Source organism: Caenorhabditis elegans, chromosome V (assembly GCF_000002985.6).
Source record: "Caenorhabditis elegans chromosome V".
In the NCBI taxonomy this organism is placed as follows: Eukaryota; Metazoa; Nematoda; class Chromadorea; order Rhabditida; family Rhabditidae; genus Caenorhabditis; species Caenorhabditis elegans.
This window is the reverse complement of record NC_003283.11, coordinates 2,453,010-2,475,585: the sequence shown is the minus strand read 5'-3', so window position 1 is coordinate 2,475,585 and position 22,576 is coordinate 2,453,010. Positions and strand designations below refer to the sequence as shown.

The window sequence follows — 22,576 nt, the reverse complement described above, 5'->3', positions numbered from 1 at the left end:
AATGGCATTTGACTATAAAGTTCACTCAACTCTTCCCCATATTCCTAAGACACCAAGTTTCGCGTTCTGGAACCGTACACGAATTTATATTATGGTTCTGACGTAGGTAAAAAGTTATGTAGGCACAGCCTAAAAGCCTACCTGCCTGCTCTGAAGGTAAATTATATTAAAAATCAATTACAGGCTAGCATGTCTCACATTTATTCAAATCAACACAGTAATTTTCAATTTCACTGTGATTTGTATGGAAGATATTGTGGAAGATTATAACCTACTCACTAACTACACAGGTACGCCTTCTACGAAGGCGCTCGCACTATCACCCACTGCGCATTGCAGCCGACGTTGCGCGGGACCGCGCGTCACTACAGCTGTGGTGGGAGGGCGCGGGACACGTGGTGTCAGAGTGTCTCATTTCGGTTTGATCTACGTAGATCTACAAAAAATGTGGGAGAAGAGACACAGAGTTCTCAATTGATTTCACATGGTTAAGAGTGTGCTGACGTCACATTTTTCTGGGGGAAAAATTTCCGCATTTTCTGTAGATCAAATGAGACAGCCTGACACCACGTGCGCTTCTCGGGCCGTGATCCCCAGTAAAACGTTGTTAAATAATCTAACAGTTTTTTCCAGGCACTCACTGGTTTCAGAGAACCACCGAAAAATCGCTACTCTTCTCGGGTGCAGCTATTGGTGGCCTCATCGGGCTTATACCATCCGTACCCCTCATCAACTCAATCGGCTTGCGAAACTTCCAAACAATATCTGGCCTGATTTCTGCTCTCGGCGCGCTTCTTTTCCCCTTGGCAGTTTCCATCGACTTTTACTCTTCGTTTTTGTGTAGGGTCCTACAAGGAATGGGCTCATCGATTATATTCACGTCGGTTGGCGTGGTGCCAGGTGTTTGGGCTCCGAGTAACGAGACGAACACTTTCACGGCAATATTGTCATGTGCTCTTCAATTGGGTAATATTATCTGCATGCCTGTGTCGGGATTTCTTTGTGAATCGTCATTGGGTTGGAGGTCTATTTATTATCTTTTTGGAGGATTAACGGCGATCATTTTCATAATGTTCTGGTTCACTTATACTGATGATCCAAAGTTGCACAGGTTGGCGCGAAACTCAAATTTTCAAATATTTTTTTTAAAGATTGACGGAAATTCAGATTCTAAAAATACATTTTTTCGGGAAGTACAATTTTTTGAAATAAATTTTAACCCGAAATTCAAGTTTCTCATGTGGTGCCAGAGTGTCTCATTTCGGCTTGATCTACGCAGATCTACAAAAAATGCGGAAGAAGAGACGCAGAGATCTTAACTGATTTCGCATGGTTAAGAACGTGCTGACGTCACATTTTTCTGGGGGAAAAAAGTTGAAAAAAAAGGAAAAAAGTTATGGAAAAATGACAGGAAGTTCAAATGTATCAAAAATTATTTGCAAGAAATCCACGTTTTCGAGATACATTTTGGCGGAAAATTCAAATTTTATGAGAAAAATTTTGGCTACAAGCACGTGGTGTCAGGTTGTCCCATTACGATTTGATCTACAAAAAACGCGGAAATTTTTTGCCCAAAAATATGTGACGTCAGCACGTTCTTAACTATGCGAAATCAGTTGAGAACTCTGCGTCTCGTTTCCCGCATTTTTTGTAGATATGCGTAGATCAAACCGAAATGAGGCACTCTGACAACATGTGCACAAATTAAAATAAACTTAAAAATGTTTTTAAATTCAAATGGAATATTACCAGGGTACAGAGATTGTAGATAGTTGTAGAGACACAGACATCCCGGGACCCAAGGGGCGGGAGACGATTTGTGTCGATTTACGAAATGATGACAACTAGGAAAACTCCGTAAATCGACACAAAGCGTCTCTTCCCGCGCCCCGCCCCTTGGGTCTCGGTATGTCTGTGTCTCTTCCACTATCTACACTCTCAGTACCGGTAATATTCAGATTTTTGGAGAAACTTTTTTGCGTGAAATTCCAATGAATATATTTCAGAAACGTGTCCGAAAACTGTGAAGTTCACCCAACAACATCGGATGGCAGGCTACCGAAAATTCGGAAAACTTCGAGTTTTGTATTCTGGAACAAAACGAGGATGTTCATTATGATTTTGACGTAAGTTCGACTCCAAAAAATTATTATTAAAGAGTAGGAAATTTCAGATTAGCCTGCTTAACGTTTATTCAGATCAACACGCTGCTGTTCAACTTTACTGTGATTTGTATGGAGGATGTTGTGGAAAATTATAACCTACTCACTAACTACACAGGTTAGTGAATTATTACTACACGAGCTCCTTAAAGGTTCATTATCATTAGAGCGCGTTTTCTGACACCTCACAAACTACTGAGCAGGGATGGGTGGCAAATGACTTTTTTTCGGCAAACCGGCAAATCACCAAATTGCCGGATTTGAAAATTTCCGCCAAATCGGTAAATCACCAAATTGCCGTATTGAAAATTTCCGGCAAGTTTGGCAAATTGCTTATTTGCCAAATTTGCCGGAAAAACGACAAAGTGTGGGTTTGCACATTTTTTTGGAAATTTCAGAATTTCAACTTTAATCGGCAAATTGCCAAAAATGAAAATTGCAGGCATACCGGCAAATCGGCAAATTGCCGATTTGCCGATTTATCGTCAAAAAATTTTGCATTCCGGCAATTTTTTTAAACAGAAAATCGGTTGATTGCTATTTTTGATTCATCATATTGTTGAGAAGTATTATATAAATCGAAAATTTGTACAATTAGAAAAATTGGGCAAAACTGAAAGTTTTGCAAAAATGAGACACCACGAAAAAACGCCTAAAAAAAACTGGAGAAACGAAAAAAAAAATTTTGTTTCGTTATTTTTGTTATTTTTAAAATATATTTGTTATTAAAAATTGAATTATTAGATTTTAAATTTTGCCAAACTACTTTAAAAATTTGCTCTACAAAATGAGATATTCTACAATCCTGAAATTGAAAAACTGGCGGTTATTTTCATGTTTCGGCCAAATCTTTCAATTTTTACACATTTCCGATTTGTATAAAGCTTCTCAACAATAGTATTAATCAAAATAAACCGATTTCCCGTAAAACGAATAGTTTGTGAGGTGTCAGAAAACGCGCTCCGTTAATTCACGTGGTGTTAGAGTGTCGCATTTCGGTTTGATCTACACAGATCTACAAAAAATGCGGGAGAAGAGACGCAGAGTTCTCAACTGATTTTGCATGGTTAAGAACTTGCTGACGTCACACTTTTTTAGGCAAAAAATTCCCGCATTTTTTTTAGGTAAAATCGTAATAGGTGGATGTTTTTTCAGCCACTCACTGGTTTCAGAGAAACACTGAAAAATCGCTACTCTTCTCGGGTGTAGCAATTGGTGGCCTGATTGGCCTGATCCCATCGGTACCCCTCATCAATGCACTCGGCCTTCGAAATGTTCAGACCATATCTGGCTTGATTTCCGCATTCGGTGCACTTTTATTCCCTCTCGCTGTTTCAATTGGTTTCTACACAACACTACTCTGCAGAATCCTTCAAGGAATGGGCTCAGCTGTCATGTTCACGTCGGTTGGCGTGGTGCCAAATGTATGGGCTCCGAGGAACGAGGCGAACACTTTTATGGCAATTTTGTCATGTGCTCTTCAATTGAGTAATATTATTTGTATGCCGGTATCCGGGCTACTTTGTGAATCGGCATTGGGATGGAGGTCGATTTATTATCTTTTTGGAGGATTGACTTTTATTATGTTCATTGTCTTTTGGATTTCTTATAAGGATGACCCAAGTTTGCACAGGCATGTTTTGAAAATTAAAAAAATTGCCTAGAAATTAAACATTTTTAAAAATAAGTTCGACTAGAAATTCGATTTTTTTGAGAAAAATTTCGCGGGCAATTTCAATAAGAAAATAGTTTTCAAAAATTATTTTCTAACGAAAATTGTTCCTACTTCAAAAGCCAAGCAGCCGACAAAATAAGAGTGCGGGCGCACTGGTTCACGTGATGGCAGGCTGTCTCATCACGGTTTGATCTAACAAAAATTCGGGATTTTTTTGCCCAAAAAAATGTGACGTCAGCACGTTTTTAACCATGCCAAATCAGTTGAGAACTGCCGCATTTTTTGTAGATCTACGTAGATCAAGCTGACATGAGACACTCTGACACCACGTGTTTTTCCGAAATTGTTCTTTGTGAAGAGATAAATTTTGGTGGAAAATTCAAATTTTCCGAGAAAAATATTGGCTGCATTTCAAATATATTGAGAAAAATGTAAATTCAAAATTCTGGAGAAAATCTTCTTCAAAAGTCAAGCAGCCGACAAAATAAGAGTGCGGGCGCACTGGTTCACGTGATGCCAGACTTTCCCATCACGGTTTGATCTAACAAAAATTCGGGATTTTTTTGCCCAAAAAAATGTGACGTCAGCACGTTTTTAACCATGCAAAATCAGTTGAGAACTATGCGTCTCTTCTCCCGCATTTTAATAGATCTACGTAGATCAAGCCGAAATGAGACACTCTATTTTCGGCAAATCAAATATTTTGAGAAAAATAGAAATTCAAAATTCCGGAGAAAATTTTTTTGCGGAAAATTCAAATTTTCAGAAAAAAAACACGTTTGGCCGGATATGCAAATTTTTTGATAAAAAATATTAGCGAAAAATCATATATTTTTTCAAAAACATTATGGCGGGAGAGTCTAATTTCTTTGGAAATTTTTATGGCGTGAAATTAAAATTTTTTGAGAAAAGAATTTTGGCGGGGAATTTGACTTTTCTAATAATAAGAAAAAATTTTTGACGTGAAGTTCAAATTTTTTGAGAAAATTTTTTTAGCGGGAAATTCAAATTTTCTGAGAAAAGAACTTTGGCGGGAAATTTGAAATTTCTAAGAAAAAATTTTGGCGGGAAATTCAAATTTTCTGAGAAAAAATTTTGAAAGGAAATTCAAATTGGAAAAAAAAATTGCCGGATATTCACAATTTTCAACATTTTGGCGGAAAATTCAAATTTTTGAGAAACATTTTTGCGGAAAATTCAAAAAAAAACAATTTCCAGAAATGTATCGCAAAAGGAACTTGAAAAAATCTCCAGCGGCAAAATTGTCAAGGTACCTTGCCATTTGCACCGACCCAACTGTTCTTATCACTTGGATCACTTGTTTTGGAGGCTTTGTCGGCCTATATTCCCTGTCTCTTTACGGCCCAACTTATCTCCGAGAAATACTCAAGTTCGATGTAAGGGAAACTGGATTTTTGTCAGCTCTTCCATTTATTCTATCAGCGATTATCAAGTTTGCAGCCGGCAAGATTTCAGACAAGTTGTCTTTCTTATCGGAAAAGGTTGGAACTTGAACTTAAAATATATATTACTAAATACAAAATTTCAGTCTCGATTCGTATTTTTCGCTGCAACCTCTCAAATTGGATTCGTCGCCGGGTTACTTGTAATGGCTTTTACCACGAATCGGTTAATTGCTCAAATTGCGTTCAATTTTGCGATTGTATCGTCCGGAATGAATGTGATGGGAGTTTTTAAAGTTGTGCAATTGGTAATAAAAATCTGATTTTAAATTTAAAAAAAAGAAGGTTTTTTTTTTCATTTAGCGTTGCCTCCAACACGTTCATTTTGCAATTGCCGTAATCTCGTTTACAACTTACTTGGTTCAATTTTTGGCTCCAGTAATAGTGGGGATTATTTGCCCGGATAACACTCCAGCGCAGGTACCTGAAATTATAGAGTCTGAAATTAAATTCAAGAACAACAAATTTTCAGTGGACAACGCTTTTCCTGGTGATCAGTGCAATCATAATTGTGTGCACGGTCGGGTTCCCATTCCTCACCAAATCAGATGCCGCAGACTATACCAAGAAGAAGACGGTGGAATCATGTCGAAGCTAGTTACTTTGGTAATGATAAATTTGAGGAATTAGTGGAAATGTTGTATTCATGTATATTGTGTGAAAAATTTTGAAAAATAAAGAAGCTTTTCGAATTTTTCAATATATGTTAAACCAGCCAAAATTTTCTGAAGAAATTTGAATTCCCGCCAAAATGGATCTCACCACGACGTTCTCCGCCGACAATTCTTAATGACGTTGGGCGTGACGTTCAAAAACAAACAGAGAAACGGAACAGATATTTTTATAAATAAGTCAGGGGTGGGCGGCAAACAATTTGTCCGGCAAATCGAAATTGCCGGAATTGTAATTTCCGGCAAACCGGCAAACCGACAAATTGCCGATTTGCCGAACTTGCCGGATAAAATTCAAAAAGACACAGTTTTAAGTGTTTCCCTCTTAAAAAAAAATTTCTATGAACACTTCCGGCGAATCTGATATCCGGCAAACGGCAAATCGGCAATTTGCCGAAAATGAAAATTTCCGGCAAATCGGCAAATCGGCAATTTGCCGATTTGCCAAACGGCAATTGCCGCCCACCCTGTGTTGAGTCATTCATAAACTAGAAAAAAAAATGTTTGAAATCATTAAAAAAATTGTTTGTTTTTGCAATTTGAGCTGAAATCAAAGACTTGGTGTTTGCACCACACAGTGAAACTTCGCAGCGCCCGACATTTTTCGGTTCCGCGTCGTACTATACAAAAACGGGAGGCCGTCGTACGTCCCCAAAAGGCAGGCGAGGCAGGCGTTTCCATGCCTGCATTGCCAAATCGAATGAAATAATAGTAAATTGTTTATTTTTGAGGTTTAACCGGCATCACATCAAGTTTTTAATATCAAAAAATTGTCTGAAACTGTTTTTTCTCTCCCACCAACCCCGTCTAACAAAAATGTTGTTATACCTTTGTCTATTGTTTGTCTGGGAAAATGAACAACCGGTTTTTCTAAGACACCTGACGCCTTGTTTAACCAGACCGGACGTCCGTTGGTCTAGAAATGTTTAAATAAATACTGTTCATTTTCCAAAGTTTTTTTAAAAATTTATTATATTTAAAAATTAAAAATTTATTTTTATTTGAAACACCAAAACTTGAGATCATATAAATTAGATATAAATTAGACAAAAATGAGTACCAAGGAAAAAATGTTGGGAAAGAAATTAGTCCTTTTTTTAATCTTATCACTCATAATTTAGTGGTAGTAGTATTTGTTGTAGTAATGGCTGTAGTACTAGTTGAAGTAGGACTAATAGGGACTTTCGGAGCAAGTTTACTGCTCAATAGGTTCTTGCACTTGTAAAAAGTATTTATGTTAATAATATCCGACGTCGAAAAATGATCTCTCCTCTGCCAAGGAAGATTTTGGAAGTTGTAGTGCATAATTGAATTGGCATCGTAAGCGCCCATATATAATGTCTTGGCACGGCGATAGATCTTGAAATTATAATGCACAGCTGATCCAACGATGCGACGGTCCCGATCGTCTCTCTGATGCTCGTGGTAGAATCCTAGGATGTGCATCAACTCATGCATCACAATTCCACGTCCATTGCCGCGAAGGCATGCGGGATCGAGTCTCATTCGGGTCTCGACGTTTCCTTCAGGAGTTCCAAAAAGCGTGCGGCTGCTTTGACGGCCTATATAGGAAAAGCAGCGTTCTACGTTAAAGTACTTATTAATTTGAAGATAATGCTTGTCAGTTGCAGCACGGGGACGGAACCTGACACAGGTGACATTTTTGAATGCTTCCATTGCAGATAGAATTATTGATTTTTCAGTGGAAGTGTAATGGGTGGCTATATCATATGGAACTTCTGCGTTTGGCCAGAGACTGGAAAATGAGAAAAATAACATAAAATCGTCAAATCGGCAAATCGGCAAAAATGGCGGAATTGAAAATTTTCGGCAAATTGGCAAACCGGCAAACCGGAAAATTGTCGATTTGCCGTATATGCCCGAAAAACGGCAATTGCCGAGAATTTTCGGCAAAGTGTGGGTGTGCACTTTTTTTTCGGAAATTTCAGAATTTAAATTTCAATCGGCAAAACTGTACGCAACCAATGAATGTTCATACATCTATTTTGAAAAGTAAATAAATTATATGAAAATATGTTTAAAAAACGGAAAACATTTCAAAAAGACCCAGTTTAAAGTGTTTTCGTCTTGTAAAATATTCCTCTAAAAATTTCCGGCAAATCTGATATCCCGCAAACGGCAAATCGGGAAAATTGCCGAAATTGAAAATTTCCGGAAAATCGGCAAACCGGCAATTCGCCGAAAATGAAAATTTCCAGCAAATGGGCAAACCGGTAACTTGCCGATTTGCCAAATTTGCCGAACGGCAATTGCCGCACACCATTGGTTCACTTACTACGATGCCCATTGCAAAGGATGGAGAGCGATTCCTCGTTTCTTTCTTAAGGGAATATTAATATGGCCATACTTTGATGGCTCAAATGTTGGCAGCTTTGTTAAGATCTGAAATTTGCATTTTTTAAATTGCTAAAAATTGCTAAAATGACAAAATATTATAGTTAAAATTTACAAAAATTGTTGAAAATTTTCAATGTGTAAAAAAGTGGTGAAAACTCAGATTTTTCCAATCGGATTTTGGAAACTTTTAGACCGAATCTCCACTGCTAAAGTACTCGAATATTTATTTATTTTGAAAATTAATTTTGTTGTACCAATTTCATGTCAAAAAAAGTTTTTTCTCTTTGAGTACTCACTGCGATTTCATCGTCTTTTTCAGGCTCGAGAACTTTTGGAGCTACGAAATTTGGTAGTATTAATGTCAGTAGTAAAGGGAAAATCATGGAATATATTTTTTATTTAAAAGTAAGATGCAAGAAACAAGCTCACATTATTTTCAGAAATGCCTCTCCGTTTAAGTACCGGTTCTGTAGGCCTCCGATTCTTGAAGATCATGCGGGATTCGCATCAGATGCACTTTAGGAACGGTCATTGCTAGTACAATCATGTGAAAAAGAAAAATAAGAATAATAAAAGACGCGGAAAGCAGAGTACAGGAAAAAAGTGAATGAAGTACGGAGAGGTTATCTTTACTATTTTTCAAGAAAAATGAAAAACAATTGGAATTGAAAAAAATATATCAAGTGGAGGTTAATTTCAAAAACTGAAGATTATTATAGTCTATAAAGTAGACTATTTTCAGGTTTTCATATGGAGCATTGTTAGCAAGAAAAATTATAAAAACTGTTCATACAGTGCAACAAGGTTTGAAAATCATAATTAAAAAATTGGATTAAAAAAAATTGTTTTATTCAAAGTCAAAAATGGTGAACACTTATTACAATTCTAGATGTCGGACAAAGAAAAATTTCCATGACTTTTATATTCTGACTTTTTATCTTTTGTATTTCAACCAGGGATAAACGGCAAATCGGCAAATCGGCAAATTGCCTGAATACCGGCAGTTACCGAAAAAAGAAGGTCAATTTTAATCGGCAAAATTGTACGCATCCTATAAGTGTTCCTACATTTATTTTGAAAAGTGAGCGAATTCTATGATCTAAAGACAATGGGGAAAAAAATTTCAAAAAGGCACAGTTTTAAGTACAGTGCCGCCCAATATTCTATTCGTTTTCGGGTTGTGGGTGATTAGATTGAGTTGTTCAAACACGTGTAACTAGAAAACTGTAATAGTTAGAAAAATATTTCAAACTAACAATATGTTGCCGATTACTTTTTCTACATTTTTTATTTTTTAAAAATAGCATAACTCTTTTCCAAAAATAATTACAGCAGCCGACATCCGGCGGGTTCGTTTTTGACTTGAATTTCTAAATGACTCACAACTTTGAAACTAGATGTTTTAAAGAAACAAAGTTTAATGAGAAAACAATCTCCATGAAGCGTTTTACGTTTTGCAATGTGCTATTTTCTTTTAAATAGACCAGGAGATTCTATAAAAACAATTAAAATGAAGCACAAATTTCGAAATTTGAAGCATGTTCTGAAAATTGAATTCAAATTTTTCACAGAGCAGTTTTCACATGAAAAACTTAAAATGCGAATAGTTTCAACACGTATAAAAGTTTTTCAACTTAGAATTTGATTTCAAAATATATTGCATGCATTATGAGAAAATGTTGTCAATTCTTACCCTTCTATTGTAGGTTTAACATTTTTTTTTCTTTATCTTTGTTTTATGAAAACATCTAGTTTTAAAGTTGTGCGTCACTTAACAATTACTGTCAAAATACCAACCCGCCGGATGTCAGCTGCTATAACTTTTTCCTCAACAAAGTTATGAAAATTCGGCAACATGGAAAATGAAGATAAATTAACCGGCAACATTTTGTTAATTGAAAATATTTTCCTAGCTGTTATAGTTTTTGAGTTACACGTGTTTGAACAACTCAAGCGAATCACCGAAAACCCGAAAACGAATAGAATATTGGCCGGCACTGTATTTCTGTCATATTGAAAATTCCTCTAAAACCTTCCGGCAAATTGATATTCGGCAAACGGCAAATCGGCAATTTGCCGGAAAAAAACCTACATGCAAATCGCCAAACCGGATTTGTCAACAAAAAAATTTGCCGGACGGCAATTGCCCCTGATTTAAACAGTCAAACTTGCCAAAATTCTCGAACTCACTCAAAAAACTGCATATTTTTCGAAAAATTTGGCAAACTTTGACAGAAAGTTTTGAACAATCTGACAATTTTTGGAGTATTATGAAATTCGATCATTTTGGACTATTAAAAAAACAAGCGACCGGAAATTTTAAACTTAAAAATCCCTATTTTATTTCACAAATTTAAATTATTAATAGGAAAAGAGAGCGTTTTGTTTAAAAAAATTTACTGCTTGATTGGAATTTTTTGCAATCATTTTCAGCAGTGTTCTAGATCAATCACAGACTGATAGTTTTTGGAACATGTTTTTTCAATTTTCGTTAAAAAAATCCACACCGTGGCTAATACATACTAGTTCAAACATTCATTGTCGTTTTCCTGTGGTATTCGTTGCGAGTGTAGTATGCAAATTGGCAAACTTTTGATTCTGATGACAATTCGTCCAACTTTAGGGGTTACAGTGGGTATATTATGCTAGAAAAGTTATATGGTTTTTTTGTGGAAAAATGGCGTCGATCACAAATTGCAAGGATCCAAAAGATATGATAACAGGCTTCGAATTCCCGCAAGTGCGAAAAACGTCAAGTTTTGTGTTTTGGAATAGGACCAGGATTTATGTAATGGTTTTGACGTGAGTTTTAAAATAGGCAGGCACGTCTACCTGTCTACGTGCCTGCCCGATTGATCAGATTGATTTCAGATTAATCTGCTTAACATTCATGCAGATGAACACGTTAACATTGAATTTTACTGTAATTTGTATGGACGATATTGTAGAGGATTTCCATATGTTCCATAATTCCACAGGTTTGCAAATTTCCGATCTTCAATTTTTTTGTAATGTAAGAAATTTCAGAAACCCATTGGTTCGAGCGAAGTACTGAAAAATCGCTACTCTTCTCGGGAGTAGCTATCGGTGGACTTATAGGCCTTGTACCATCAGTACCTCAAATAAGCTCCATCGGTCTTCGCAACACTCAAACAATATCCGGCTTCATCTCCGGGCTCGGATCATTTCTATTCCCACTGGCTGTCTCCGTCGGCTTCTACACATCATTCCTGTGTAGAGTTCTGCAAGGCATCGGAGCCGCCGTCCTGTTCACCGCAGTTGGCGTTGTGCCAGGCGTCTGGGCTCCGAAAAGTGAAGCGAACACATTTATGTCAATACTTGCGTGTGCTTTTCAACTGAGTAATGTAATATGTATGCCGGTTTCCGGATTGCTTTGTGAATCGGCGGTTGGTTGGCGATCGATTTATTATATATCCGGAGCAATCACTTTTGTTTTGTATACGGTTTTTTGGTTCACCTATACCGATGACCCGAAGTTGCACAGGTTGGTTGGCTCGTCGCTGTGAGACCATGGAGGGAAATTCAAATTTTCAATAAAAAACATTTTGGCGGGAATTCAAACTCAATTTTTTTTCGGAATTATTTTTGCGGAACATTTAAATTTTTTGTGAAAAATTGTGGCGGGAATTTAAAAATTTTTGAGAATAGTTTTAGCGGTAATTCGAATTTTTCACGGAATTTTTTTTGCGGAAAATTCGAATTTACCGACAGTGAGAAAAATTTGGCGAAAATTCAAACTTTCTGATAGTGAGGAAAATTTGGCGGAAATTCAAAAAATTAAAAAGAAATCTGGAAATTAAAAAAAAAGTGCCGGAGAAACTTCGTGAAAATTCTCGTGGTGTCTGAGTGTCTCATTTCGGCTTGATCTACAGAGATCTTCAAAAAATGCGGGAGAAGAGACGCAGACTGATTGCGCATAGTTAAGAACGTGCTGACGTCACACTTTTTGGGAGAAAAATTCCCGCATTTTTTTGTAGATCAAACCGTAATGGGACATCTGCCAGGTGAAAACGTGAAAATTCGACAAGCCTGAAAATTTTCAGAAATCTCTTGATGTGCCTGTGAATTTTTTGACTATTTTGAAAACTTTTAGAAAAATCTGGGAACATGTGGAATTTTTTTGTGAATATTTATTTTTTGTAAAAATTTACAAACCCGATTTCCAAGGACATTTTTCTGACATAAATTTTAACAAATTCCAGAAACGTCTCGCAAAAAGAACTGCGAAAAATTTCCACCGGAAAAGTCGAAAAAATCAAGGAACCAGTTCCATACTTTGCAGTTTCCACAGACCCGACAGTCATCATTTCTTGGATTTCACTTTTTGGTGGAAACATGGGCTTCTACGTTTTGTGTATCTATGGACCCACATACCTCCGAGAAGTTTTGAAATTCGATGTGAAGGAGACCGGTTTTCTCACAGCACTTCCGTTCATCCTATCAGCGATCGCCAAGTTTTCAGCTGGCCGGATCTCTGACAAGCTTACTGGATTGTCTGAAAGAGTAAGCCAGCTCTGAAATTGTTTTTTAAACGTATCATATTCCAGGCAAGATTCGTATTTTTTGCATCGATTTTTCAAATTGGTCTAGTCGCCGGATTGGTGGTCATGGCTTTTACTACCAACCGGGTGATTGCTCAAATTGCCTTTAATTTTGCAATTGTATCATCTGGGTTGAATATTATGGGAGTTGTAAAGTGTGTACAATTGGTGAGTTCCTATAAAAAAATTTCCAAAAATAAAAAGGTAAAATTTCGAATATACACAATATTCAGCTGGCGAGTGGTTTTTTCCTAGGTTAAAATTTTTAAAACTTGCTAATTTGCCGATTTGTGGAAAATTTTTATTTTTGGCAAGTTCGGAAAACCGGCAAATTGCAGGTTTGCCGATTTGCCAAAAAATTTAATTTTTGTCAATTTGCCGATTTGCCAGTTCGCCGGAAGTTTTAGAGAGATTCTTTATAAGATTGAAACACTTAAAGTTGTGCCTTTTTGAATTTTTTTTCCCGTTTTCTTCAGATTTTTTCATACAATTTGCATACTTTTCAAAATAGATGTAGGAGCAAATTTTGTCGAAATTGCCGAAAATGTTCGGCAATTGCCGTATTTCGGCAATTTCGGCAAATCAACAACTTGCCGATTCAATTCCGGCAATTTGGTGTCTTGCCGATATGGCGGAACTTTCCAACTCCGGCAAATTGCCGATTTGCCGAAAATTTTTAATTTTAGCAATTTACCCATTTGCTGATTTGTCGGAAATTTTGAATTCCGGCAATTTGCGATTTGCCGGAAATTTTGAATTCCGGCAATTTGCGATTTGCCGGAAATTTTGAATTCCGGCAATTTACCTATTTGCCGAAAAAAAACCATCGATTTGAATAATTTTTAAAGTTTGAAAACTACAAAAAAAAGATTTCGGCCCGTTACTGTTTCTAATACTTACAGGTTATTGACTCCAAAAAAATCCTAAACTTTTTCAAATTTTTTTAAATTCACAGTCAAATATTGGTGCAAACTCAGTTTTCACCTATCATAATTTTGGAAGTCGACATTACGTTTTAATTGGGTATCAATGAAGCTATGCTCCAAATTATTCAAAAATGATAATTTTTTTAGAAAATAAATTTTCAGCGCTGTCTTCAACACGTCCATTACACTCTGACCGTTATGTCGTTCACTGCCTACGCCTCACAATTCCTGTCCCCAACTTTAGTCAGCATAATCTGCCCGAATTATACTAACGAACAGGTAATTAGCCTCTGTTTGAAAATCTTTAAAAACCACTAGAATTTCAGTGGAAAACATTTTTCCTGGTTATCAGCGGACTCATTGTTGCCTGCAACGCAGGATTCCCATTTTTGGCAAGGTCCGATGCGGCGGGATATACGAAAAAACAAGAACCAACAGTGAAATGTTAATTTTTTAAACTTTTATTGTCAAAAAAAAAAAAACCTTTTCGCCTAGTTTCAACCTTCGATTCACGCTCTGAAAAAAAATCTGGAAACATTTCTGGCCTCTTTATCATGTTCACAAAGTGATCATTGATTTAAATTTTATTTCATTTCCCAACTTTTGATTTTTTTTGTAATCTGAAAAGTGACGAATCAGTAGTTTCCCGTCATGCAAACATCAATTTGGATAACCTCCTTATCACGCAATTTAGATAAGAGTTACGTCTAAAAACTTTCATCATTACTGATTTTTCACTATTTCTAATCAGGAAATTAGACTGAACTTCTAGCAGTTTTGTTTCCATGTTAAAAAATGTGCAGCCGACAAAATTCGAGTCCATTGAGCTTGTACAAACGAGTGATTAATGCTTGAAACTTTATTCAGTAAAATCATTAGAAACCTGCGGAGACTGGATAATCAGATGATCCAGATGGGCCGTCCGAAACTGGGAAATCTGGGGTGCCAAATGGACCACCCGAGACTGGGTAGTCAGAAGTTCCAAAAAATGGCATATCGGAAGCTCCAGTTGGAGAATCGGAGAATGGCAAGTCGGTGGAGTAGGCCAATGGTCCATCGGAACTTGCGACTCCGGTAGCGTCGGAGATCGGCTCGTCAGTGGCTCCCGAAGCTGGATAAATTGGTGAATCAGATGGACCACCCGAGACTGGGAAATCAGTAGCTCCCGAAGATCCAAAGAATGGTAGATCGGAAGCTCCAGTTGGGGAATCAGAAAATGGCAAGTCAGTGGAATAGGCTCCGGTAGCGTCGGAGATCGGCTCGTCAGTGGCTCCCGAAGCTGGGCCATTTGTGAAATCAGGTGTGGACCCGGAACCAGATGGAATTGCTAAAACTCTCTGATTGTCTTATTTCAGAAAAAACCTTCTACTCACGAGTAAAGTTTTTCGGATCATAACTGCATACAAAAGGAAGCTCGTGGTGCTTGCCAATTGTCTGCCATTTTCCGTCAGTCGTATGTTCGGCAACATAATTGTTATCCTTCGCATGATTCATATTGAAGTTGCTCCAATACATTGTGGTTCCGTCGTCCCATTGGAATCTAGAGCTCGGAGTTGCACGGCTTAAACCGATCCAAAACTTTGTTGCGCCAGTTTGGCTACGAACGATTGCTGTAAAAGGAATTAAAGTATTTGGAAAGAATATAAAAGGCTAAGTTCCTCAAGCGCTATGTGAATCTAGGAGCCAGGTACGGTATTCACACTGGGCTTTTGGTTCAGGCCACGTTTGGGCCGGGGACTGTGGTCAATCATACAGTTGTGTATTGAAGGACTTGAACTCTTGACATCTAGGCTTCCAGTCCCCACCACTACCGACCGAGCTATTCCAGCCCTACCTATGCCTACTTGTGTCCTCAAAACTCACATGCTAAGAAGTTAGTTTGTAGAGTATTGTGAAGTACTGCCAAATTTTGGTTGTTCCCCGAGCAAGCTCGTTCGGCTCCGTCGAAATTCCGGGTTTCAGTGTAAAATGAGTAACATCTGAAAATTTGAAAATTTAAGAATTAAATCTTTTTTTTTTCCAAAATGTAACTTAAGAAAAACTTACAGATCTCCAATCAACTTGTCCTCATAATGGGCACATTGCCCAGCGACTAATTGTAGAATCGAAAGAGCTACCACTAAACGAAACATGATTTCCAGCTTGTTTCCAGATACACATTCTCCTAGTCATTGATCTATTTATGTAAAAATATTATCAGCCTGTCAGGTGTGATAAGCGGAGTTTGTAAGGTTGATTTGTTGGGTTACACCCTTCGGAGCACAAACTATTAAGGAAAATTGATGATTTTTCAGACTAGATGGTGTGCTTTTTGTAGCAGATAAGTGAGTACTTGATTATAAAGAAAAACTTTAAAAAATAATTTTTGATTTGATTTTTGACCCACTTTGATTTTTTGATACTTTGATATTTTGCAAAAAAAACTCATGGAAAAAAACGTCTGCAATGATAAAAGGTGGGCTACACTCTGTGGGGAAATTGCTTAAAAACACGCCTATGGGGTCACAATGACCGAATATTATGATAAAAAAATTCAAAACATTTTTCTAGATTTTATATGATTTTTTGAAAATTGGGAAAATCTCAGTTTTCCCTTAATTCCTATTTGGATTACCGCCAATTGAATTTGTTCGATGGAGCGCGCTTGCAATATTTTTATTTATTCCATGGTAGCACAGAAACTAGATGGATTGGTTCATGATACTCAGTCTGGAAACCTATATTGGCTACTATCTCGAAAACCATCACAAAATCGGTTTTGCTATGCATATAAGAAATGACCGCAATGAAATTATCTATCTTTATTTGTGATGAATTTTCGATTTTGTACTTCCTGGCCAAGTTATGCAAGTTTGTTCGGTGGAGCGCGTTTGCACCCAACTAGCAACTGAACCACCGTGATTCATTTTATTCATTCTCATTGTTTCACTTTTTCTGTCATTTCTTTCATTTTCCAATTAAAAAATCCCGAAAAGTGAAGAAAATCAGAGAGATAATGAGAAAAAATGAATGAAAATAATGCAAGCGCGCTCCATCGAACGAATTCAATTGGCGATAATTCGAATTGGAATTAGGGGATCACTGAGATTTTTCCAATTTCCCAAAAATCATTTTTAAAAAACTAGACAAATTTTTTGAATTTTTTAATCAAGATATTCGGTCATTGTTATCCCATAATCATGTTTTAAAGCAATTTCCCCAACAAGTGTAGTCCACCTTTAAAACACCTCCGACCAATTAAAAAAAATTGGCCACGCCCTTTGCGCAGCGCTGATTGGTCCCTAACTACATGAAAATTTTTACAGCTGTCCTTAAAACTAGAAAAATTTCTAATTTCGTTTCCATAAAGTTCTCACAAAATCGAAATTATTATTTTTTGTTCAGCTAATCACAAAATGCCATAAAATTACTTTTTCACCTGTTTCCCTCTGGCTCATACATCTTTCGTTTTCAAATTTCCTTTGCTCGCTTCTAGTTTTGAAATGAAAATACTGATTTCACTAATTTTTCTAAAGTTATCACTCGTTTCGGACTCCAATAAATTAGATGTATTTGGTGGAATGAACCATTATATGAAATTTTTGGAGGAGAATTGTGGTGAGTTCTGAATAATTGAAATTGAAATAAGTGTGTAGATAAATCCAACTTAAAACAAACATCTTTTAGAGCCGCATTGCATTTTTCCGGAATCTTCTCTCGCTAGTTATAATCTGGATCTATTTCCAACAAATTGCAGCACTGTTTGCGCAGATATCCTAATTGATGAAAGATCCAATTTGTCCGAATATCAGCTATCCCATGCATTTCAAAATATGAAACATTTAATTGGAAGCTTGGCAGTAATGTCGACAGACTTCAAAAGTGGCACGTTCCTAGCTTCACTGGAATCGGTGGAGTGTAGCACGAAAAGTCGACTTAAACCGCCTGTTGATATAATAGAGGTACTGGATTTTTCTCGATGTATTACCAAAATTTTTTTCCAGCCACAGTTTATGTGGGGCGACAACCACAATATGATAAACTTGGGACTTGTTAATCTAACCTCTATAGGTTGTTCCAATATTTATTTTCTGAGAAACACAGTTAGACTATTGAATCTTCCAAACCTGAAGGTAATCTTGAAAAATTGGAAGATAGCACAATGTACATTATGCGAAATGAAAAAAAACATTTTTAAAGGTGGAGTGGCGCCAGTGGAGATTTTGTCTAAATGCACTTATAATGATCCAAAACGACGAAATATCATAGTAAAACACTCCAAAAATTTCTCGATTTTTCATAATTTCCGGTCAAAGTTTTGGCAAATTGCCAAAATATTAAAAAACAAATGAGCTTTTGAGGAAATCCAAAGCAATGTCACATGTCTCGAGCCCTACAAATAGAAATAATTAAATAAAAATTATATTTTATATTAGAAAATTTTTGTTGTGGTCGACTTTTAAAATTATGAGTGGCAAAACTGAGCAATTGCCACTTTTTGACAGTAAATAAAAAAATTTTATAATTTTTTTAAATAGTTTTATTATGATATTCGGTCATTTTGGGACCATAAGAGTGGTTTTTAACAACGATGCTACATAAAATGACAAAATAATTTACTATTAAAGGATGACTAATGGCTCGGACAATTTTGAACGTATAGAACCAAAAAGGGCTCAAATGAGCGAATTTCGTAACGAAACTACTAAAAAATTATTCAAATATTTTTTTATGATGGCGGTTCTAAATTTCGAGAAAATCACACTTTATTCAGAACATCTACAATCCAAATGCATTTACCAACGTAATAAAAATCCAAATTGAAGCCAATTTACATGAGGATTTCTGCATCACAACTCAAGAAATGCAGACTTTCATCACCACAGAGTTTGCTTCACTAAACTGTAGACCATGCAAGATTTGCGAAAACAATGTAAATATGTGCAATGACTCACTAGAGAACTTGTTAGATAATTGTACACATGTTAATGGAAATGTTATGATAGGACCTGAAAATGAGCATCTTGTAAGTAAGCTGAAGATAGTTGAAACAATATACGGAAGCTTGATTATCAGGAGCACCAATTTGACTCATATTGCGTTCTTAGAGAATTTGAAGCATATTTTAACTTTTAACTGTAAGTTCTTTAATTGTTAGGACCCGTTTGAACTTTTAAATTTTCAGATAGCGTTTCAATTATTATCGAAAACAATCCGCAGTTTTCAAATTTAACATTTCCAAATTTAAAGGTTTGTGAATTTTTTAAAATCACTTTTAGCGAGTTGGTGAACCTTTAAAAAATTGCAGCGTATCTACACAAACTCCTTGCTCACTGCCATTATGCTCAACAACAACAGTGACATTTTATCTCCCAACTTTAAAAATTGTGACCTGATTCATGCACAATTCAAATACCTGAAAACCAAGTCAATCTCGCTAGATGAGAACACGTGTGGTTGGTGTGAAAAAAACGCCAGTCCCCCTTTTACAAAAAGAATTACAGAAGCAATTCAAAGATCGGCAAACAATACATTGGAAGGAAAACTTGCAAACCATCCAAGTTTAGGAATCATGGGATTTCTGAATTTGATAATTATATTGGGCGCTTTGTGAAAAAAAAATCACATATTTTTATTTCCAAAAACATTTTCAAACACTTTTAACAGTTATAGTACTACTAATTTTCTTTTTCATCGTTACTCCTTTATTTTTCCTCAAGGTTCTGCAGAACAGCAGAGCTTCTATCAGGCATCCGACCATTTTTATTGCCACTCCATAGGGACCAATATCCTTAAAATCAACCATCTATTAAATTTCAATAAATCTGCGTATCCAACTTGTAATTCGAAAATCTTCAAGACAGAAAGTTGCTTCACTATGAATGGAAAAAAGTCCGATAGACAGACATTGGCAACATCGATGAGAGCGAGACGATTGATCTTAAATATCAGGTTGTCCCATAAGTTTTTGTACTCTTTTTCAAATATTTTTCCAAAACTTCTAGAAAGTTTTAAAATTTTTTCATCGTAGGTCGTGTCAAGGTCGGGTCGTCCCCTTTCAGAAAAGATTCATTTCATCCATTTCTACTTTGCCACGATGACAATCATCAAACTTGAACGTCGAGACGTTAGATTGCTTCTTCTTTATGAATTTCGTCTTGGTCATTCAGCAATGGAAGCGGAACGAAACATATGCGGTGCGATGGGTGAGGGAGCACTCTCTTATAATACAGCAAAGAGTTGGTTTCAAAAGTTCAAGAACGGCGACTTCAGTCTCGAAGAAATAGAACGTTCTGGGCGACCGGTAGAGTTAAATGAAGAAGACCTAGTGAAGCTGGTGGAGGAAGAGCCTCGTCTTAGTCTTCGTGAAATGGAAGAGAAGCTTGAGTGTTGTCATAGCACAATTGCACGTCACTTGGGTCGCCTTGGTTTTACTTCAAAACTTGGAACTTGGGTGCCTCATGAACTTTCGGCATCACAGAAGCTCACTCGGGTCAACGTTTGTACTCAACTTCTAACTTTTCGTCGAAAGTTCGATTGGCTGAACAATCTGGTTACTGGAGATGAGAAGTGGGTGCTCTATGTTAACCATTCCAGAAAACGTCAATGGCTTCCGATCGGTGAGAAAGGAATACCGACGCCAAAGCCTGATCTTCACCCAAAAAAGATTATGATCTGTGTCTGGTGGGGTGTTCAAGGACCCGTGCACTGGGAATTGTTGCCAACTAATAAAACTATCACTGCTGATTACTATTGTGCCCAATTGGACCGAGTTGCAGAAAAGACCAACGGAAAATATGAAAAACTATATTTTCTTCACGATAATGCTAGGCCTCATGTCGCCAAGAAGACTTTCCAAAAGCTGCAAGATCTTGGTTGGACTGTTTTACCGCATCCACCATATTCTCCAGATCTTGCACCAACCGACTACCATTTGTTCTTGTCTCTCAGTGACTACATGCGCGACAAGCAATTCGACGACGAAGAGCATCTCAAAACTGAACTCTCCACTTTCTTCTCATCGCGTTCGCCGGATTTCTTCTCCCGTGGCATCATGATGTTACCTAGTAAATGGCAACAAGTGGTGGACACTAATGGTGAATACTTGTGTGAATAGTACTACTTGTCGCTTGAGAGAAATAAATTTTTTTCAAAAAAAAAAATAGTACAAAAACTTATGGGACAACCTGATATATATATGATATAAATAGAAAAATTTTAATTTCCCGCCCAAATTTTTATCAGAAAATTGTAATTTCCGACCAAAATTATTTTCTGAATCAACTAAAATTTCTCGCCAATGTTTTCAATGAGATTATTTGAAGTTCCCGCCAAAATCTTTCTCAAAAATTTGAATTTCTTGTCGCAAAGTTTTTTTTTTTTGGAAAAATTGAAATTACGAAAAAAAAAAATTAAAGAAAAATGTATTTTTCCGCTTAAAGTTTTTTTCAGAACATTTGAATTGACTGAAGAAAATCTTCCTCAAATATTTGGATTCCGCGCTAAAATTTTTCAGAGATAATCCCGCCAAAATTGTATTTTTTCTGAAAGAATTGAAATTTTTCGCCAAATGTTTTCCCGATAAACTGGAATTTTTTTTCTAAAAAACATAAAATTTTTGCCAAATGTTTATCTCAGAAAATTTGAATTTCCCGCAAAATTATTTTTTTTCTGACTATGAGATAAGTTGAATTTCTAGCCTAATTTTTTGCATAAAATTTGAGTTCCCCGCCAGAAATTGTTTGTACTAAAAATTTGAATATCCCGCTAAATTGTTTTTTTTCCGTAAATATTGAATTTCCCGCCAAAATTGATCCTTATAAAATTTGAAATGTTTTCTGAAAAAAATTGAAATTTTCGCCAAATATTTTTCTCAGAATAATTGAATTTCCCTCAAAAATTTGACCTGAAAATTTTTCTAACTTCCCGCCAAAAATACTTCCTGTTGTGAAAATTTGAATTTCCCACTAAATGTTTTCCGAAAAAATTGAAATTTCCCCCAAAATATTATCAGAGAAAATTTGAATATCCCGCCAACAATCTTTCCTGAAAAAATTCGAATTTCCCGCCAAATCTCCTTACCATGAACTCTTCCCAAATGACGCATAATTGCTCCAGTCTGCACAATCTCTTGCCCGTCCACCTTCAAGCATGGCAACTGACCAAGGAGCATTCCTTTTTTAAACTCTTGCCATTCATTCCCCTCGTAGTCGAACCGAATGTCTTCGAATTTGATACCATTGTCGAGGAACAGAAGACGGATGTATTCTCCGAATCCTGAAAAATATTGAGCTTTCCAAAAATGCAAAACTTTAAAATTTCTTACCTCGAATAGTGAAGTAGTAAAGTTGTGGCACGGCCATCGTACGAGCTCTTATCGTTTAGGTCTAATGGCCTCTACTTTTATACCAATTTGAATTGTCATCAACATAGATTAGACATGGGTAAGCATGAAGAGATTTAGAGAAAAAAACACGCGTGTTTCGACGAAACTAGACCGATCAAAGATTGAGGGAAAACAATATTTTACTTTGACAAACACAACCTGAATGGGGACACTGAGTACTAGTTTTTAATTGGTGCATTGGAACATTATTTTTGCAGCGCTATTATAGAGAAAATAGGATAGGATACCGTATATCCTCTATTAGTAAGGCGCCTCTATTAGTTTTGCATCTAAAATCACTCATCAAAAATTAGTTTTGATTGAAAAAATGAAAGATTTCTATGTCACCAGTTCTAGAAAACTCTTCCACAACCAAAAAATCTCGGCCATCAAG

At 36.5% G+C, this 22,576-nt stretch overlaps 5 protein-coding genes and 1 pseudogene across 13 annotated transcripts; 3 read left to right on the top strand and 3 right to left on the bottom strand.

Annotated features, from left to right (window-relative positions):
* Window position 1: 1 nt before the first annotated feature.
* Window positions 2–5,900, top strand: F56A4.11 (annotated as a pseudogene). Its single transcript has 10 exons — window positions 2–102; window positions 184–290; window positions 634–1,111; window positions 2,007–2,126; window positions 2,174–2,280; window positions 3,318–3,795; window positions 5,056–5,339; window positions 5,387–5,548; window positions 5,604–5,720; window positions 5,773–5,900. Coding segments are annotated over exons 1-10 (2,082 nt in total).
* Window positions 5,901–7,081: 1,181 nt separating this feature from the next.
* Window positions 7,082–8,824, bottom strand: nas-2 (Zinc metalloproteinase nas-2; the record flags this gene model as incomplete). The annotated part of the gene is made up of 3 exons (NM_071277.3): window positions 7,082–7,727; window positions 8,268–8,374; window positions 8,759–8,824. The coding sequence occupies 3 exons, from the start codon at window positions 8,822–8,824 to the stop codon at window positions 7,082–7,084; spliced, it is 819 nt and encodes a 272-aa protein (NP_503678.3).
* Window positions 8,825–11,006: 2,182 nt separating this feature from the next.
* F56A4.10 lies at window positions 11,007–14,266 on the top strand (the record flags this gene model as incomplete). 2 transcript variants are annotated; one of them, NM_001316810.1, is made up of 7 exons in its annotated part: window positions 11,007–11,131; window positions 11,201–11,307; window positions 11,357–11,834; window positions 12,553–12,853; window positions 12,898–13,059; window positions 13,980–14,096; window positions 14,144–14,266. In NM_001316810.1, the coding sequence occupies 7 exons, from the start codon at window positions 11,007–11,009 to the stop codon at window positions 14,264–14,266; spliced, it is 1,413 nt and encodes a 470-aa protein (NP_001303739.1). The 2 variants fall into 2 exon arrangements, with proteins under 2 accessions (NP_001303739.1, NP_001303740.1); NM_001316811.1 differs by lacking the exons at window positions 11,007–11,131; window positions 11,201–11,307; window positions 11,357–11,834; window positions 12,553–12,853; window positions 12,898–13,059 and having other exon boundaries at window positions 14,016–14,096.
* Window positions 14,267–14,692: 426 nt separating this feature from the next.
* On the bottom strand, window positions 14,693–15,949 carry F56A4.2 (C-type lectin domain-containing protein; the record flags this gene model as incomplete). Its single annotated transcript, NM_071275.1, has 4 exons — window positions 14,693–15,144; window positions 15,191–15,427; window positions 15,681–15,796; window positions 15,864–15,949. The coding sequence occupies 4 exons, from the start codon at window positions 15,947–15,949 to the stop codon at window positions 14,693–14,695; spliced, it is 891 nt and encodes a 296-aa protein (NP_503676.1).
* A 1,350-nt stretch (window positions 15,950–17,299) lies between these two features.
* irld-35 (Receptor L-domain domain-containing protein) lies at window positions 17,300–19,410 on the top strand (the record flags this gene model as incomplete). 6 transcript variants are annotated; one of them, NR_133599.1, is made up of 8 exons in its annotated part: window positions 17,300–17,414; window positions 17,484–17,758; window positions 17,801–17,929; window positions 18,571–18,822; window positions 18,873–18,934; window positions 18,982–19,046; window positions 19,105–19,252; window positions 19,301–19,410. NR_133599.1 is itself a non-coding variant. In NM_071248.1 (7 exons), 7 exons carry the CDS (start codon window positions 17,300–17,302, stop codon window positions 19,408–19,410), a joined length of 1,206 nt encoding a protein of 401 aa, NP_503649.1. The 6 variants fall into 6 exon arrangements, 2 of the variants coding, with proteins under 2 accessions (NP_503649.1, NP_001303743.1); NR_133598.1 differs by lacking the exon at window positions 17,801–17,929; NM_071248.1 differs by having other exon boundaries at window positions 18,571–18,934.
* Window positions 19,411–19,438: 28 nt separating this feature from the next.
* F56A4.3 (GST N-terminal domain-containing protein) lies at window positions 19,439–22,172 on the bottom strand (the record flags this gene model as incomplete). 2 transcript variants are annotated; one of them, NM_001373002.1, is made up of 4 exons in its annotated part: window positions 19,502–19,587; window positions 19,635–19,736; window positions 21,879–22,073; window positions 22,123–22,159. In NM_001373002.1, 4 exons carry the CDS (start codon window positions 22,157–22,159, stop codon window positions 19,502–19,504), a joined length of 420 nt encoding a protein of 139 aa, NP_001360541.1. The 2 variants fall into 2 exon arrangements, with proteins under 2 accessions (NP_503673.2, NP_001360541.1); NM_071272.5 differs by lacking the exon at window positions 19,635–19,736 and having other exon boundaries at window positions 19,439–19,587; window positions 22,123–22,172.
* Between the last annotated feature and the right edge of the window lie 404 nt (window positions 22,173–22,576).